This window comes from Linepithema humile, chromosome 2, assembly GCF_040581485.1.
Source record: "Linepithema humile isolate Giens D197 chromosome 2, Lhum_UNIL_v1.0, whole genome shotgun sequence".
NCBI lineage: Eukaryota > Metazoa > Arthropoda > Insecta > Hymenoptera > Formicidae > Linepithema > Linepithema humile.
Genome location: NC_090129.1, coordinates 35308798 through 35327725, shown reverse-complemented (window position 1 = coordinate 35327725; position 18928 = coordinate 35308798). Strand labels below are relative to the sequence as shown.

Sequence of the window (18928 nt, the reverse complement as noted above, 5' to 3'; positions counted from 1 at the left end):
TTAAGCTTATGTAGTACATAATTTAGAAATGTTTAATTGAGAGATAATTCTCAGATTAGCGACAGGCAACGTTAACGCAATCAAATCCAAGGCTGCACTGTACAGACAGTATGCATTAACTAACTCTAAATTAGCGGACTCTTTCGCGATTATAGTCATACATATAATCTAGACAGAGAGGGAAAATGAGTTAATTAGGATTACTCTCAAGCGGCGTTGATGCAACCGGATCTGAGTGGCGGGTCCGCGAGCAGTAGTTAAGAAGTTGCGGCAGTAAATAATTTCATCCCATTATGACAAATTAGAGTAGCAAATTTAAACAACGCATTGTTCTTTCAATACTGAGAAATGTTCTCAATAATTCATTGTATTGTTAACAAACATTGATTAATATATAATATCATAAAAATAATCAATTTTGAGTTTTAAGAATTAAAAAAATCCTAAACTGCATTATATAATTTTGTGATATGATTAACACGCGTAATGCTGCATACAAAATATGCAGAATAAGTCTATGACACGGTAGTAATTTTATCAAACGATTCGAGATTCAAATGAAATTGATTGATGCCTCTTGCCGGCGCGCGCAACATCCTGATTAGATGAATATTTATTAGCACTCAGTGACGTTTAAAATTAATCGCGAAATTAAAAACCGTTAAATAGCGTACGACCAACCGATCGTGGAGATCGTAACGAAGCGCGTTATTCACGAGGCGCGCAGGCGTTTTCGTTTGCCTGAAATAAGTGTCGGTTAGCTTAACACAGGCATCATGCATGGGTGGCGAACGGTTCACGCAACAATCCGCACCGTTATCGTATCATTACGAGATAAGGCCAATCTTACGGATCGTGTGAACTATGTCGGAAAGTTAAGATACGTCGCGGCCGTTTAACACGGGATTGTCGATAGCCGCTATTAATGACACGGTCGATCCTCCTATAATTACCCGCAACAACGTAGTGGACCCGCTTCGACGGACTTTGCATAAATTTACCTCGTCGAACAGCGCCGGTATACGCTCGCTCTGTGTACACGTGAATACATTAAGTGAACGAGCCCTGGCCCGCGCCCAGCTCGTTATCGACATCTCTTATCGTGTCGATTTTTGGCAGTAATACCACTCCGTGACAGTCATCGACTTAACGTTGCGAAAGATATATGAACAAACTATGCGTTTGTCTGACAAAAGATCAAAAACTCTGACAAGCAAGCTACGTAAAATGTATTCGATTAAATTAACTGAGCTTACAATATCATGTTACAATTACTATTCAATCATTAATATGTATGTGAACATTTTGAAAAAATGGATATAATTTTTGCAAAAAAATTCTTATTTGTCCAATTATTTTTTCTAATAAAAAATATAATATTATTAGTTTAAATTGCAATAAAAAATGTTGTAAAGTTTCTATTTTTACATTATTATAATACGGAAATACTCGTGTTTAATTCGTTGTCGCAAAACTGGCCTTTCTCTCGCATTCCGCGCGACTAAAAGTTTCAGAATGGCGTAATCCATTAATAACACACGAACGATATCGATCGAGATCACCTATGAGCGCGACACGCGTCGATCATGCATACGTTACATAAGTTCATCCATCTGGGCAAAGATCGGTGCATCTGGGTTACACGCGATTTATGACGGCGGTAGGCACGAGATCACGGCGATTTATTCTCACTTAATCCGCCTCTCGGTTCTCGACTACGGCGGTTTCTGAGAGTCTCGACTTTTGTTTCGTCATTCCGAAACATTGTGTTTCACCGACGGCGGTATAGGTGCGCCTAGACATTCGAGAGCAATAATCGATGGTAACCACTCCATCAATGACAAGGGGCTCCGACTAATTACTAGGAAGACGGATGCGCGCCTTCGGATCGCCTGTTATATAAGAGCTCCCTACCTGAGAAATGTCCGCGTATTTATTCGTCGGCCGGATTATGTGTACACAAGGATTACCACGAGGTTACACCGGGTGGTCGCATAGGAAAAACAATTTACGCCACTCTTCCGCGAAAGAGAGAGATGATTCACGCGAGATAGTATTTTAATCGAGTTCACCAACATTCACGCACATCGATACACTGGAACGTGTTCATTGACTGCGCGCGACGCAGATATCGGGATTGAAAATACTGTACTATATCCAGATCGTCCAACCACTGACCCTAATTTACGAATTTATACGGTAATTAGAGACGAATTTATGATTTGTCCGGCCCTATGTGTGGCCCTATGTTCTCGTCATTCTTTCGAAACATCGCATATAGGTACACACATTATTATTCTAATATTTTCGTATATTAAAAGTTATTTTTCTATTGTTATTTAATGAACTCTACATTCAAAAATTTATTTAAAATATTTTTTATTTTATAAAATTATATACGAACCTTTTTACTGTGCTTAAAACTCTGAACAAATTCTGTAAATAATGCAGAGAAAATTCAAACGACTTATACGTGAGTGTTCAACAGATATTGTAGCTAAATAAATATAGCGATTGAGTTATTACTTCGATACTGTTATTTCCGCATGTTTCTCAATAGTTTGTTTAATACCCCACTCCCGCATTTCGATATACCGGGTGACTGTAGTGGCATAAGCCTTGGAGATGCTGACGTGACTGAGAATTTAATGAAACGAGACATGCATAAGCGGGATCGAAAAACTAACTTTCTCACGAATCTTCGCATGCATACCGTGACTTCGGCTCTGCAATGGCCTTCGTACGTTTCCTTCGATTTTACACGTAATTACATCCCAGCCGTTAGCCAAATCGTCGCGAATTTCTCGTCATCGAATATATGGATCTCCGCCTATTTTAAAATTATTTTCTTGTTTTCTTATCTTACTTACTTATTGTTATAATTATAGCGTAGATTTTTTTCATTGTCAATAAAGGAATTATTATGAAAAAGGAAAATTAATTATTTTTCTTTTTCTATGAAAACATTGCATCAATTATGCAGTAACTAAAAAATCGATACTACTTCATTTGCAATATTCGCTAAAATTTACTGTTTAAGATGTTTTATTTGTAATAATTTCTGCAAAGTGAAAGATACGATAATAAACATTTGTACGACTTGTTTTACATCTTCGAAATTTTGTTTCTTTACGACATATGCCTTTTCTACCGATATAATCCATCTTGCGGATTCTCTCAGGTCGTTTCGTCAAAAACACGAGACTTTCCCATGACAACATTTCCCAAAACATTCCTTCCCGGCCGACAATACCGTCTTTAACGTCGAGTCACACATCGATGACTCAATCATCGGATCCGATCCGACCAGAATGACCGATGACCTCGGCGGCGAGCCACTTCTAATCGTCATATCTTCTTGCCGCAGGTACGCGTGACGGTGCTGGACAAGAACGACGTAGCACCGACGTGGGGCTCAGGCCCATGGAAATTCAAGATTTCCGAGGAGGCACCGCCCAACACCATCATCACGGTGCTCAAGGCCCACGATCCGGACACTATTGGCACTCTGACCTACACTCTGGTGCCGAATCACCATCGTTCCGGCAACCATGTTGACTCTGCAGACAACGACAGCGAGACGCAGAGCCAATTTAAACTACATCCGAGCACCGGCCAGCTGAGACTTGCCGAGGCTCTCGACAGAGAAACGAAGGAGAAGTATGTGCTGAAGGTGCGCGCTGACGATGGCCTGCAGCACCGCGATATCGTGCTTATCATACAGGTGAGAGACTTGTCTGACATAGCGTTACAAAATATTTTTCCTACGTAGAATATAGGGTGTTTTCTAGACCAAATTTTTATACCGAAATGTTCAAGTTTTTAAATGGCAAGTGTATAAAATTGACTAATTAGATTGTCAAAAATTCACGCGCTCAGGCAATGTCGCATATTGATTTTTCTATCCTTTGCGTCTACGAGAAACCTCAGAAAGTTGCTATTGACGGTTAGTGATACGGTTAGTCTACCTTGTATATTTTACATTTATTTTTCAATCTATTCTTTTAATAATATTAAAATGAAACAAATTGATCGATCCAGTCTCGCGAAATTGAAATAAATATAACAAGAATAACTAGAAATACATAAAATGATCCCTCTCTCCGAATGTACAGTAAAATATCGAAAATGGCATTCGTGGCTGCCGGGGGAGCCTGTAAAGATCCAAAAGAGCGATCGATTGTTCTCCGGGTCTCGGAATGCTCGATGCGAATGCGAGAGGTCAAATCGATAATGCAGTAGACACGTCCTCGTGCCGAAAGGTCGTAGATGACTTCCTACTATAACTGTAACCTATTGCTTTATATCGACGATTCCTATTCGTGGTTAAATAATAACTCGATGCTCGTGATGGAATTCGGCCGTCGCTCAAATGACTATAGACTTGGCGACGTCGGCTAATTTCTCCGTGCTTAAAGGATCGTTACGCGAAGTAACGAATCGTCCTGCGGGATGAAGGATCTCGTGCACGAGGATACTCTACGAGAGAGAAAGACGCTAAGTAACCACAACGACGAATTAATTTATGGGTGTACTTATACGGGATATCGTTATTGCTGCGAGACGGCAAGAGCAATTACCGGTCAATTTAAAAGCAATCAATCTCTAACGGAATCGAGTCAGGCAACACGATATGGCGCACAGAAATTTACCTAATCTAAAAGGAGAAAAATGTTCTTTCTAATTGTCCAGAAATATATTTTCCATTCCTTTTCACATCATTTAATTTATGTAGATTCGCGTAAAACTTAATTATGAAAAATTTATGTACTTGCATAAAAAATCTTATAAATGAAAAATAAAAGTGTGAGTCGATTTTTCACAAATATAAAAAAACATTTGAATTAAAATGTGTAACAGTTTTAATTATAAAAATTTATTAAAAATTTGTTATAATTGCATATGAAAAAAATATAACGTGCATTAATAACAGGTTCAATTAACATTAATTAAAAACTAATTAAACAAATTTTGCACTGCGCATTGATTTTCGCGGGCGTGGGTAAGGAGTCGCGACTAGATCTGATATTTTTCAATTAATGGCGGTAATCAGGCGAAAACGCCGGCGGGGCGAGGAAAGCCGAGGTACGTTTATAATGCCGTATGCATAAGTCAGCGCTGTCTATCGTAACGAGCGATCTCGAGCAGAACAATGTTGCGCTATTGCGTATACCCGCGCAGGCATCATTCGGAAGATAAATCTACGATTGCCCGGCGACTCGCCATACGGATTGCTCACATTCGCTTTGCACGTGCATGCAACAATGGCACGCCCGTCCCTCGTCCTAATGAAAAAGATCGAATTCGTTTCTGCGTGATTGCAAAATGCCGCGAAAAAGAATTGCCTATGCGCAGATCGATTGCGTCAGAAAGAGTGAACAAACGAAAGAGAGAAAAAGGGAGAATAAAATATGAAAAATTACGTAGATGTGTAGGAAAAATATTCGAAATTTTTATCGGTGGGACTACGAGAAGAATTCAAATACTTGCATGACGCTTAACAGCTCCCAAGCACATTAAGCAAAAAGTTCGTTCATCTCTTTGCTGGTAAAGTGTTCAAAAATCCCTTCACTAGTGAAACAAAAAAAATAAAATTTTATTAATCTGATATTTTAAGCCGAAAATGTACATATAAAAATTATATTTTGATAAATATGTATTTTTTTAAATCATATCGTTGGAAAATTAATGTCCAGAACAAGGTATAAACATTAGAAATATTTAAATTGAGTCAATCGGAATCAAAATTTCCACATCTTTATTCAATATTCCTAATCCTAAATGCGTTATTACGAGGTAAGCTCAACGGTATCGCGCGCGGAGTATTACGCGTCCCACTTTATAATTCATTACGTAGCTTAGTCGCAGTGATAAAAAAACGCAAGTCCGGTCTAGGGTCCAACCGTTTAACAAAGTCCGCAAAAAGGTTTCCCGACCACTGACACTGGCCGAGCCGCGCCGTCGAAGACAATTGCTAAACTTATCCTTATGATGTGTAATGAAGTTTGTTCTTTATTGCCGAACTTTCTGCACTAGTGTACATTAGTGACACCAAAGCGTACTCTATTGCAGTGCAACGTGCACCAATTCGTTCTTCATTGCAGTGCAACAGAACTCAGTGCAACAGTTTACGGTACTCGTTGCACTGGGTCTTGAGCAAGAATAAGCAGTGCAGGGCAGTGCGAGAATCGGATAAGTTGATAATGATGGGAAATTTAAAAAGTACACATAATCAATTATAAATATTAAAGTAATCTATTTAATATTAAAGTAATTAATAATTCTCTTAAAATTAAATTATAAGCACTGAAATTGTACTAATAATCTAAATTTCAGAAAATCAAGCTGTGATAGTACTAACTTTTATTAAATGTGAAAAGTTTTATCTTTTTAGAAAAGCTAAATGTATATAAAAGTTTTTTATGCTGTAACATAAAATTATACTTATTGTTAAATAATAATAATTGCAAATTTACAGAACAGCTGAAAAATATGTATATATATATGAAAGATTTAATTAAATATTATCTTCAAAGCTTTGTTTCTATCTAAAATAATATATACTTTGTAAAGAAATAAATATTTCCAACACTTTAAATTGATCTATCAGTTCATATGTTACTATCCTCGATAATCGAAAATGCATAAATCCGATAAAATCCAAATTATCATAATTATGAACAATATTTTCTATTTAATTATTTATTTTGACACGTTCAATCTTTTGTATCATTCCAAAAATTGGATGTAATAATCGCAACTCATCAAAATTAAAAAAAAATTAGTTACTAGCTTAGATTAGATTAAATTTCCAAAAAATTTTAATTTTATCAATGTATAACAATAAATAATAATACATTGCACATAAAATACATATCTTACCACCGTCATCGTGTTTTAAAAGAGGTATAAATGGTGGCATTAGATTTATATTTTCTTCATCCGAAGAATCTAATAATTCATTTAATATTACGCGGTGCGTCATGTTGATCACTGCACTAAAACGTTCTTTATACTTACTGACACTAACTTGTCCCCGCTTGCACTATTTCAATTCAGTTCAGTGCAGTGTGAACTCAGTGCAGCAATAAAAAACAAACCTATGGCTGGAATTCTTTTAAAAACTTAGGTTTCGCCACGCTCGCGCGTTCTCTATTTTATCCTTAAGGCAGAAAAGAGGAATCGATCATAAGTCGATGGTGCGGTTTCGGAACACCATGAAAGGGGAGCCGTTCTCTGTTAGCTGACAGTTGCGAAATCTGCTCCTTCTGGCCTCTTATATCTGATCCTCTTATCCTGTGCCGTCTCCCTTTCTCTCCCCCTCCCTCTCTCTCCCTCTCTCTCCCTCTTTCTCTCTCTCTCTCTCTCTCTCTCTCACTCTCTCACTCTCTTCTCGTTAACCATAAGCAACGTTTCTTTCTCAATCGACTTATTGAATCTCTTGGAAAATCTTTTCTCCAATTCTCTTCGCTGCTTCCCTTTTCTTATTCGGAATTATTATCGAAGAAAAGAATAAAATGGACTATTGTCAATGATATAATACATGCACGTTAAAATACTTTCTATTCTCTCTTTATTCTCTCTGAGATTAAAAGTATTTAAGAAATATATTAATTTAAGCAAAATATTTAATAATTCAAAAAAAAAAAAAAAATAATAAAACTGAGCGGTTTTCGGATAAATTCTAATTGAGCGATTGTCATAAAAAAATAATGCATGCAGTTATCGTTCAAATTATTTCAATGTTCACTTGTTTTAAAAAAATAATAATAGTAATAAATTTTTTAAATAATGAAAAATTATATTTTAATTCGAAAATACAGCATATTATATGCTGCTCTCATGTATTATATATCGCGCAAATTGCTTTACGATTAAAAAAACCTTCCCGTATGTGTCTTCAAATTTAAAAAATATATAGAATATTATGAATTTTAAGAACAATGAAAATAGAGATATGATGTTGGAATATAAATAAAATACATTCCGCGAGAGTAATTGTGATAAAAACAATCACAAGTAACAGTGGCCTAAAGAGGGCACGGAGACGTTTGTAAAAAGCGACAGTGTCCCGAGACGACGATGGATGACGAGGAGTTAGCGAGAGGGAGGAGGAAGACGAAGAAAAAGGATCGAGAGACAACAAACGCGGCTGGACGGAGCCAGATTCCGCGAACGAGACATGTTCGCGGATGGTAGAAGTATGTTCCCCCGTCTCTCTCAGTGTGTTCAAGTATGTAGAATTGTGATATAATAGAGAGATAAATTATTTATAACACGTAGACTTTTCGCTAGAAAATTGTATAATTTTTATTGCAGCACTTTTTAATGCCATTCTGTACTTATGTACGCGATGTCGATAGCGACATTATCGCAGCTCGTAAACATCAAAGCGATATCTGAATTCGCACTTACACGCAAACGTAAATATTCCATAAATGTGCAAATACTGTATTTATGCATGCGTATTGGTCATGTAAATAAACTTAACAACTTTTATTCGCGTGTCTAATATAAGCTTTAAAAGCATATTAATTTCCTTCTCTCATGTCGCATTGTATGTATTTTATTAATTTTGTCAATATAAAATATATTCAATAATCGTCGTCTGCAAAAACGACGCACTCAACACATAAGCTGCTGTGTTATACCGTTATCATAATCGCAATTTATAATCAAATTTATAATAATTATTAAATATGATCATGATTTATTAATCATGAATGATAAATAATATAATATAATCAGAACCAAATCAAGATAATCATCGTCTATGATCAAACTTAAGAATCATTAATCATAAAATAAGCAGATATTTTTCTAATCGCTTTAATAAATTAGCGAATAGATCAACAATTATGCAAATGAAATTACTCGCGCACTATTACACTGTTCACTAAATTTGTAATTTATGATTAACTCGCGTACCAAGAAATTGAAACTTCCGAAATCCGTTATGTGCAATAGCAGCAAATAGGTTATTTTACGCGGTTATTCGACACGTTATTGCAAACAGGCGCAATCATACGGATAAATACACGCACGGAGATGATTATCTGTCATTCATTCGGCACTGCCGATGCTTGTCCAGAGGAAATTCATTTAAGACGGTTTTATATAATATAAAAAAGGCGCAAGAAATGACGCGGAATAATCGCAATTCGACCGCGGTACCTGTGTGCTCGACGTGAACTAACTCACCGTTAACCAACTTCGTGATGTCCTGTTCGTGTATCAAATTTCACGGTATTACCTGGCAAATATTCGATATCTCAAACAAGTGGCATCATCTATTTTGATGAATCCGGCAATTTCTCGATGCTTCCATCAATGCCACTCGATGTTTCTAGCGTTGAATTCTACTCGTAATGACCACCCGACAAGCAAATATGTGCTAAAGATGAAGGTTGAGATGAAGGTCGAAAAATAGAGTTTCACGACGAAACGCGAAGCTACGGACTCTGATTTCGAATGCTGAGAAACGCATTGATCGCGATCGTGCGGGTCGAACAATGCAACGAAACGATTACGCGTCGCTAGTACGGCATTTCTGATATTCGTTTGTTTACGGATTATATCTAAAACGGATAAAAGATACGGATATCGCGAATACATGAAATGATCGCGGTCTTACTGTTGCGCTGAAATCTGGAATGTCCGACGCAAATTGATCAACCACCAATTGTCGCCAACTAAATTCGTGACGTTACGTTTGGCGCCTGACAATATCTTCAAAGTGGAGCTACCTGTTTGAATAAATCTGCGGCACCTCTCAATACTTTTGTGCCCTAATCTTTTTAATGATGGCTGACTTTCGCACTTTCCCTCTTATGAAGAAATGGTGGAAACTAGATATGAAAAGACGCGATCAGAAAATACACTCATGTGGAATTGCTAAAAGCAAGGCTAGAAGATTTTTCTTATTCCATTGATAAAACTAGTTTTGTTAGTTTATTTGATAACGTCATATAGTATTGATTCTGCTGAATCACATTTTTAATAATAACAACTTTGACAACTTTTCTGTAATGGCAAAACTTTTTGTGTACAATAATCTAGAATTACATATTAATCTGTATTTTCATTGCATATGTAATATATAAATAAACACAAATGTTTTCTAATTTTTGGATTTAAATATTTAGTAAATCTTTCGGACACATTTTCTAACTTTTCATAAGTTAGGTTATAAACGATAATATATATATATAACCTGATTTATGGGAAGTTAGAAAATGTGTCCAAAAAACATTTTTTTATATTATAAAAAGTCAGCTTCCATTAACTGTTGAATTACAAATTTTTTGAAAATCTTTAACAAAAACGGATAATATGCAATAAAAAGAATAGTAATATACAATAATATGTAGTTTCGGTCCGATTTATCGAGAGATAAATTAAGTTAAATTATTATAGATTCAGCGTGCGTTAGTATGCCTGCCTAGGAACAATATAATTTACATATTTTTGATCGTAATTTATATGTATACACGAGATTGACGTAATCGATGCCGAGGTATCGTCTGTTTAAATTATTGCATGCCGTTTTTGGTCGCTTTTTCGGCAAGCCATAGACAGAACGGCCGCTACTTTTAATTTGACAAATGCGCCAAAAATGTAAATTCTCTTCTGAAAAATAAATACTTCTACTATAACTACTTCTCGTTTCTAGACTCGCGCAATTCTGTCGAACGATAAAAAGATGATCGGGCGGAATCAAGGCGTCGTATTGAATTTAATGTTGAATAATAAAACGTCGGCGATGTTAATCGCGCGCGCGCGCGCGCGCCGACGATTTTCTGTCCAATGCTATTAGGTATTCTATTTTAATATGTATGCTCTCAGTTATTGTTCCGCAGTAATACAAATATGCGAATTTTATTATAGCAATTTTATGAAATATTTTCTCTTATAAAAAAGCAAATATCTTCATGTGTGTTCATGGACACCATACGTATTTTTGGAAACACAAGAATTGATAATTATAAAATTTTTACAGATTAACTCGCGATAATGGGTTTTTTAATTGACCATAAAAGGAATATGCAGGAGATACTAAAAATATTACACGGCAATGAAAATTATATTTACTGGCGCTATTTATTCTCGCCTTCGATCCAGAGCCGCTTTTTTCCGTCGTGCGTTTCACCGCCGCGACGATTGATCACAATGAGCGCATTGTTACATGAATAAATAGCCCGCAGGACCCTGAGAATGTTTTCTCGCGCTGGGACTACCGCTCGCGAAAGGAGCCAGGTACAATAATTCGAAAGCGAATGAGGCGAGCGAGCGCAGAATATTTCCGGTGGCGGTGTTTATCCAAGAATGACGTCGAGTGCGCGCCGATTCGAGCCGATTTTATTCCCCGAGTGTTTATTTTAAGATCGCACGTACCCCCTCCCCCCCATCCCCTTCTGGGGCTTCCGGGTCTATTAAGAAGCGTGCATGTATGCTCTCAACGTACGATGCACGGCAAATCTTTCCTACCGCCTTTACGAGGGATGAAAGGTACGGGGAACGCTGGAAATGAAAGCAACTCACTGTTTGAACTCACTCCTTTGAAACAAGCTTTAAAGGAAATTGTTCTTACGGAGAAATTCTTGGAAAGGAAGTAGGCAGCTAACTTTCAAAGGACAAGCAATTTTCTTAGAAATAACATCATGTGTTGCACCATAATCTTAAAAGGAAAAAGTTATTTAAAACTTTATCTTGAAAAATAATGATCACTTGTGAGTAAATTTTTTCAACCAATACTTTTCTCAATACATTTTCTAAAGCTATAGTCATTTAACGATGAAGATAATGTAATCTTTTATCATTGTTTATGTATACCTTTATTATCGCTAATAAGAAATCTCGGAAATGCTTTTTGCAGGTTACTGATACCAACGACAATGCGCCAACATTTCAAAGTACGGCATATTCTTTTGACGTGCCGGAAAACATGCCCAGAGGGAGCCGCGTCGGTCAGGTCGTCGCGACGGACGCCGACGCCGATGGACCTAATAGTCAACTAAGCTACATACTTATCTCCGACTGGGCGAATGATGTGTTTTCCCTGAATCCTAACACCGGCGTGTTTACGCTTACTGCGAGCCTCGACTATGAGCAGGTTAGTACCGGAAGAGTTACAACGCGCCGTTACTTACATTGAAAAGTTAAGAATTTTGTTGTAAATAAAATGATTGTAAGTTAGACGATAAATTACGACTTTGGCATTTTCATGTTAAAGTCTTTTATATTTATATTGATGGAGAAGTTTGAATTTTACATGAATCGCTTCAGGATTATAAAGAAGTTATGTATTCGTGAGAAGTTTTGCGATGATCTGTTTTGATGCCTGGATTTTGATTGACCGTAGACAGGATGATAGCATAAATGAAGTTATAATCAATGGCGATTATGCGTAAATCAGATTGGCAATTATTCGGCAATTTCAATCCTCTCCGATTTAAATCCTTGTTTATCAGCAAAAAAAGATGAATTTTTTATGAGTCGTTTTTTCATGTTTATGATTATAAATTGTTCATAAATTCGCGAGAAATCATCGATAAACGAAATCTAACAATATATCAGCGATGCTTTTTCTACGTAACGTGACTTGTCTCTTCTTCGTTTATTATTCCACGTAAAAAGACGCTACGTAAAATGATCGCCATCATCCTGATCTATGAAATGGAACGACAATGTTGAAGCCACATGTTTACATATCGCTATAGATATGTCCATCATAACGGTCACTGGATGCGAAAGGGTTAACAGCGGTCGAGATAAAGTTCCGTTTAGATCAGTCGGAACTAAAAGACGCACGCATATAACGCTAAAACGCGTCGGATGCCTGGGGCAACGATTACGACCATGAACACGCCTCTACATTCAAGCATCAGAGAGCACACCTATTATATTACCTGGAGCGGAGGGCAACGCTAGAATTTAGGGTTTAACGCTATAACAGTCCGACAGATCGATGAACAGACAGTCTTTAATGGCAGTCTCTCCGGTGCTACATTTCGGAGACAAGCCATACTTAGCCATACTTTTGGGGCACGTACACTTCACAGGCTGTGCCAGCAGCGTAACCAAAGTTCTATGAAGCGACAATCAGCAATAATCTTCTAAATAGGATAAAAAGAAAAGGAATTTTCAACAATAATTTTCTTCCAATTAACTGCAAATAAAAAATATCCATATTTTGGATAAAAATCATCAAATATTTGCATTTCTAGAAATCATAATATATTCTATCTGAAAAATGATAGCTGTTTGTTTAAAGATATCGTTATTAGAGACAATCTTGGTTGTGAGACCATCATCTTATTTAATATATGTAGCGTGATGTTTCAAATATTTGTGTAAACGTATCTTCATTAAGATATCTCCGTTTCTTGTTTGTCTAGATTATTTAATTGCAATCACAATATGTTTTTTAATTATACGCATCGGTTTCGAAATCTAGAATTAATCAGTTTTGATTTATTAACACACTTATTTTCTTTGCAGTTTTTATTTGGCTTTACTTTACGCAAAGTGTACGTTGATTGCCAAAAATAATATTAATAAAATTGCAATATTAATGCTTACTTTTATGCCATCTGTTGGCTACGCCACTGTTTTACGCTTTACAATACGTATGTGAGAGAGAACGACGAGCGGGAATGTTGTTGATGCTCCTATCGAGAAGGATGAAGGAAGAAGCAAGGAAGAGCATAAGCGAGAGGAACAGGATAAGGGTAGCTTATAGAACCTTTCATCAATGTAATGCCCTTCCAGATACACGCCAACGTCATTACGGGGCCATGAAATGCGCGTGTACGCGTGTGTATGTGAAACGCATCGGAAACAAAGAAATAGCACGGTGCCACGGCCGCATCGAAACTGACATTTTAGTCCTTGCAAAACGGTTAAGTGCGGCTCCTAAAAGGACCTGTTATCGGTCGATTTGTAATAAAGATGAAAATTAATTTCGATGTACAGATTATAGATCTGTATTTTCAAAGAAGAAGAGAAGGTTCCCTTTTGGGATCGCCTTTGCATTCTCTTGTTTTTATACATTATTTTGAATATTGATATAATATGCATTAATTACATACAAATTAATGCATTATGTAATATATAACTTTGCATAATAAAAAATAATCACTCTTTATTTATGTTTCTCAATCATAATTTAAAATTGATCGTTCAGTGAAAAATTCACTTTGTTGCAAGTTGTCAATTTTTTATATTACATTCAAACTTTCGTGTTTTATCTTTTGATTTTTTCTGTGTTCTTTACTTTTTCTCTTATTCTTTCCACCATTAAACTTTTAATATAATTACATAAGATGTAACAGTTGTAAAATTATATCTTTATTTGAATACCTTATTTTTTTGTCATCGATAGGTGCAGCACTATATCTTCGTTGTTCAAGCGACGGATGGTGGGGTGCCAGCATTGTCGTCCACGGTGACGGTGTACTGTAATGTCGTCGATCTCAACGACAATATGCCGATATTCGAAACGGGACCGCATACGGCCGACATCATGGAAAATGCGACCATCGGCACACCTGTATTCACTGTGATTGCCCAGGACTTGGATTCCGGTGACAATGGCAGGGTCACCTATGCTGTCGCCGACGGCGACGACGATGGAGACTTTGGGGTAGCGCCTAATGGTACCCTCTTCACGCGTCGGTCTCTTGATCGCGAACGAACATCACTCTACAACCTAGTGCTCAGTGCCACCGACAATCCGCTACCACCAGCTAAGCCCTTGTCCTCCACAGTACAGGTTAGTGAATCTACATTTTGTGAATGGGGAAACATGAACGCAGAAATTTTTTTAACCACAACTTCAACCAGTTTAGTTAAAGATCGCTATTTTTAAATTCTTTTAACAAATTGACATTTTTTTTTTAATTGATTGAGAAATACATATAATATTATTATCTATTTTTTCCTCAAGTTTAACTGAAGATGTCTGTAGATATTTCATTTAAACAAAGATTGGTTTCAAGGAATTTCTAAAGAAAAAAATATTCTAATCTAAAAAAAAGACAAGTTTAGAACGTCTTGTTTCATTTAAGCTAAATTTTACCTTACTGAACTTTAATTTAAAATTTGATTTTTTTAAAAACTTAGAGAATGGAATGTTTAACAAGATACTGAAATTTAATAATATCTAATAAAATCTTTACTAAAAGGAGAAGACAGTCTACCTCTGACATTTAAAGCAATGTTTACAACCTTCTTATTACCTTTTGTTCAAATGACACAGGTAACGGTTGTGTTATTGGATGTGAACGACATGTCGCCGGAATTCATATCGCCCACAAAAAATTCCATAATCGAGAACGCGCCGAGCAATACGGTGGTAATGGCGATAAAGGCCGTCGATCGGGACGAAGGTCGAAACGGCTACGTCGAATATTTGCTGGAGAATGATATTAACCTGCCGTTCACTCTGGGTCCGGTGGACGGGCTACTGCGCGTCTCCGGGCCGTTGGATCGCGAACAAAAGTCCAACTACACCCTAGAAATCACCGCCAAGGATCGCGGTGAGCCACCGAAATTATCGTCGACCACCGTCACTATCATGGTACTCGATGAGAATGATAACTCGCCGGTATTCGATTCTGGGCAGTACTTTGCTACTGTCGCCGAAAACGCCAGCATCGGCGCCAGCGTGCTCCAGGTCGGTGTAACTGCAATAAGCCATAATTTAGAAAAATTAAAGACAAAACAGAAATAAAATTTCTTTAAATTAAAAATTTTTTAATAAAAGAAATATAAATTTAGACAAATTTTCAGAATCTATTCATAAATCCGATAAAATGCCATTTTCACAATTTCTGTATATTATAGATAATAATATAATGATAAAATAATTAGAAATATTAAAAAGCATAACTTTTTAAACATCTCAAATTATAAATCATTGTTTTCTTTGTCATCTCAACTCAGGTTTCGGCGAAGGATCGTGATGAAGGTGCGAATGGTAGAGTAAGATACAGCATCGCGACAGGGGATGATAATCGAGATTTTATAATCTCGGAAGACGGCGGTGTAATCAGGGTAGCGAAGAATCTGAATTTCGAACGCAAATCTCGGTATCATTTGACAATCCGCGGCGAAGATTGCGCGGCAGAGGTCGGTAAAATACCGCGCGGCGACACCGCCCAGGTCACGATTACTGTATTAGACATCAATGACAACGCGCCGGTCTTCCTTGACTCGCCCTACGTAGCGCATGTTATGGAGAACATGGTGCCGCCGAATGGCGGTTTGGTCATACAGGTAACTACCGACGAGTAGAAGTATATTTAAAGTATATTTACTCAAAATTGGAATAAAATAAAATAAAATTTATGATATCAAACTAAATAATCAATTTTTTAGAAATAAGTGCCATGTATTTATAATAATTTTAAAATAATTCTGAAATTTTTAATTGTATACAATTACATATAATTCCCTAAATTTCTTGTTCGCAAAAAAAATTGAATGTATTTTAATGAGAGCGAAAATATTTTGTACCCAATTAGCAGGTCAAGGCGTACGATGCGGACACACCGCCATATAATGATCAAGTGAGATACTTCCTCAAGGAAGGCGACACGGACTTATTTCGCATAAACGCGAGCACCGGCGACATATCGCTTCTTCGACCGTTGGACAGGGAACTAATACCCGAGTACACGCTCACTCTAGTGGCCATGGATACTGGTGAGTTAACACGCGCCCATTAAATACCCGGTCGTATGCAGATGAGTAAAACTACGATATAACAGCGCGGTTGCGTTAACGGACGCACGGTAGTTTATCGAAAATGAATGATTGCTACGAGGCGTGAATAACGTCGAGCTATTCCTTAATTATGATATTTATATATATAGACTTCTATTCGATCTTTAGAAATGATGTATCCACATTTTATTAAAATATCGTAAAAAATAATTGGCCCCTAATTTACATTCGATCAATAACTACATTTAAGTTTCATGCGTTAGAATTTTAATTACTCTTACGTATTAATTCTTGAATACGTAATAGTACTCACTTTTCTTTATGTGAAAAGCAATTCAGTTAGCTAGCAATTGGTTTTCTTCTGATCGCTATTATTCACGATTTTTCTACGAAAGATCGACGTCCGCGAAATCACGATCGGTACGCGCTAATTCTTTATGCGAGCCGTAGCACCGGCCGTTCATCAATCGACGATCCACCGAAATGTGTTATCCCGCCAGCGAACGCTGCGCAGCACATAGACGAGAGGCGATAGACGATGTACGCGGTGGGTTTAAGTAATGAGCGGTAATATACAAATTGGATATAAATTTGTGGGTTGTTCGATGAGATTCTTTAAGCGGTGGGCAGTTCCTCTCTCTTAAACTTTCTCCTTCTTTTTCTTTCCTTCCTCTTAGAAGCCGGTAGTCCTCCCCCGGTCCCACCCCGGCTTTAACCCCTTCTCTCCCTCTCACTCTTTTTTCCCCCCGCTATCCCGCCCCCGGTCGCGGTGGCTCGATGGCCCAATCGGTCCACGGCGAGGTAGACAAGCCCGCAGAGTTATGACGCGCGATTATGATAATCGGTCTCGAATGCCTTCCTTCCCTGCCTCGGCACTCCGCTCCTTCCTCCTGCCACTCCGTTCGACCGCGGGCCTTATTCCTTCCCTCACTTCGTTCCTTTCCACCTCACCGTCTCGTCCACGCTGTCTTCTCTCCTCTGCCCTCCCCGTCTCGCCGGTCGCGCGCATTTCGGAGTCTTACCTCTCATCCACTCTCATCCTCTCCGTTCAGAGAGAGAGAGAGAGAAAAAGAGAAAAAGAGAGCCATGCGTCTTTTGGGTACTGCCCGTGCTCTCGCACATTATATTCTACTTTATTCATACACCGCGGTTGTCACGCGTGCACTCTCGCATCTCGGGAGTGCGTATTTTGAGATGCGCATTGGCGCGACGACGATGATGTTTTTCTCAAGAGGCGATCTTTTCGACGTTTACCAGACATAAACAGGATATTCTCTTCTATCAAAAAATATGATTCATAAGATTCAAGTAAGATATCTAGAATATATCTTGTTCGCATTTTGAAAAGTACTTTTCAGAGCTTTTTAACTTCTTTTCGGTAGAAATAAAATTTTTCTCAACTCTTTAATAACAATATTGAATAAAATGTTTCAACTTTTTTTCGATAAAAAAACCACGTACACTAATTCTCTTCTTTATATTTGCATTATTCATGGCCTGCAGTTTCCCTAAAAATCAATATTCTTGGCTTCTAAGCCGAGTTCGAAATTTTTTTCGATGGAAATCCTCGGTAACAAGTGAGTTACCGCTTCATTACCATCATTAGTCAGTAAGCAAATTATGCAATTACTCGTTATGCAAAGTGGGCCATTTTTTTCTGACTGTGAACCCCTGGGAACGGCGTCCGCGCCGGCCCACACCATTGTGCACCGCGATTGTTATACCGCGCATGGTGTCTCTCGTTTTCTTCACGCTTTTCTTTTATTTTTCTGCTTTTACTCATAATTGTTCTGACATTTACATTCATTATTCTTATATCTCCTATTTCTTTACGTTTTTACATTTATTCAATAGATTAACAATGGATGATTTGTTAACGCTGTAAGGATCAAACATTTGTCTTATAAAATCAACAGTTCATTTATCATATAAAATAATAGTGGGAAGAAAGAAGGAATTGGAATTTGTTTACTGAAAACCACCATATAATCATTATAATTTTTTATCGTTAATCTGTTGTTTTACATATAACGTGTTAAAAAATTCTCAAGCTTCAGAAAAAGCAAAGTCAGCACTTGAATAAATTCCTGCTTTCTTGTATGAATTATGATATCTGACGAGATAACGTTCGAGAGACTTGTTTATCAAATATTACTCAATTTTTCTATTAATTCCATTTATCGTTAGATATATTCTGTCG

The 18928-nt window shown here is 37.2% G+C and overlaps 1 protein-coding gene across 1 annotated transcript in view; it reads left to right on the top strand.

The window, feature by feature from the left end:
* Positions 1-18928, top strand: part of ft (cadherin-related tumor suppressor fat) — a 94799-nt gene that overhangs the window by 60988 nt on the left and 14883 nt on the right. The window contains exons 2-7 of the mRNA XM_012379396.2: positions 3368-3724; positions 11876-12112; positions 14384-14773; positions 15260-15676; positions 15946-16278; positions 16527-16707. Of these exons, the coding sequence (XP_012234819.2) occupies positions 3368-3724; positions 11876-12112; positions 14384-14773; positions 15260-15676; positions 15946-16278; positions 16527-16707 (1915 nt within the window). The remainder of the gene's footprint in view (positions 1-3367; positions 3725-11875; positions 12113-14383; positions 14774-15259; positions 15677-15945; positions 16279-16526; positions 16708-18928) is intronic.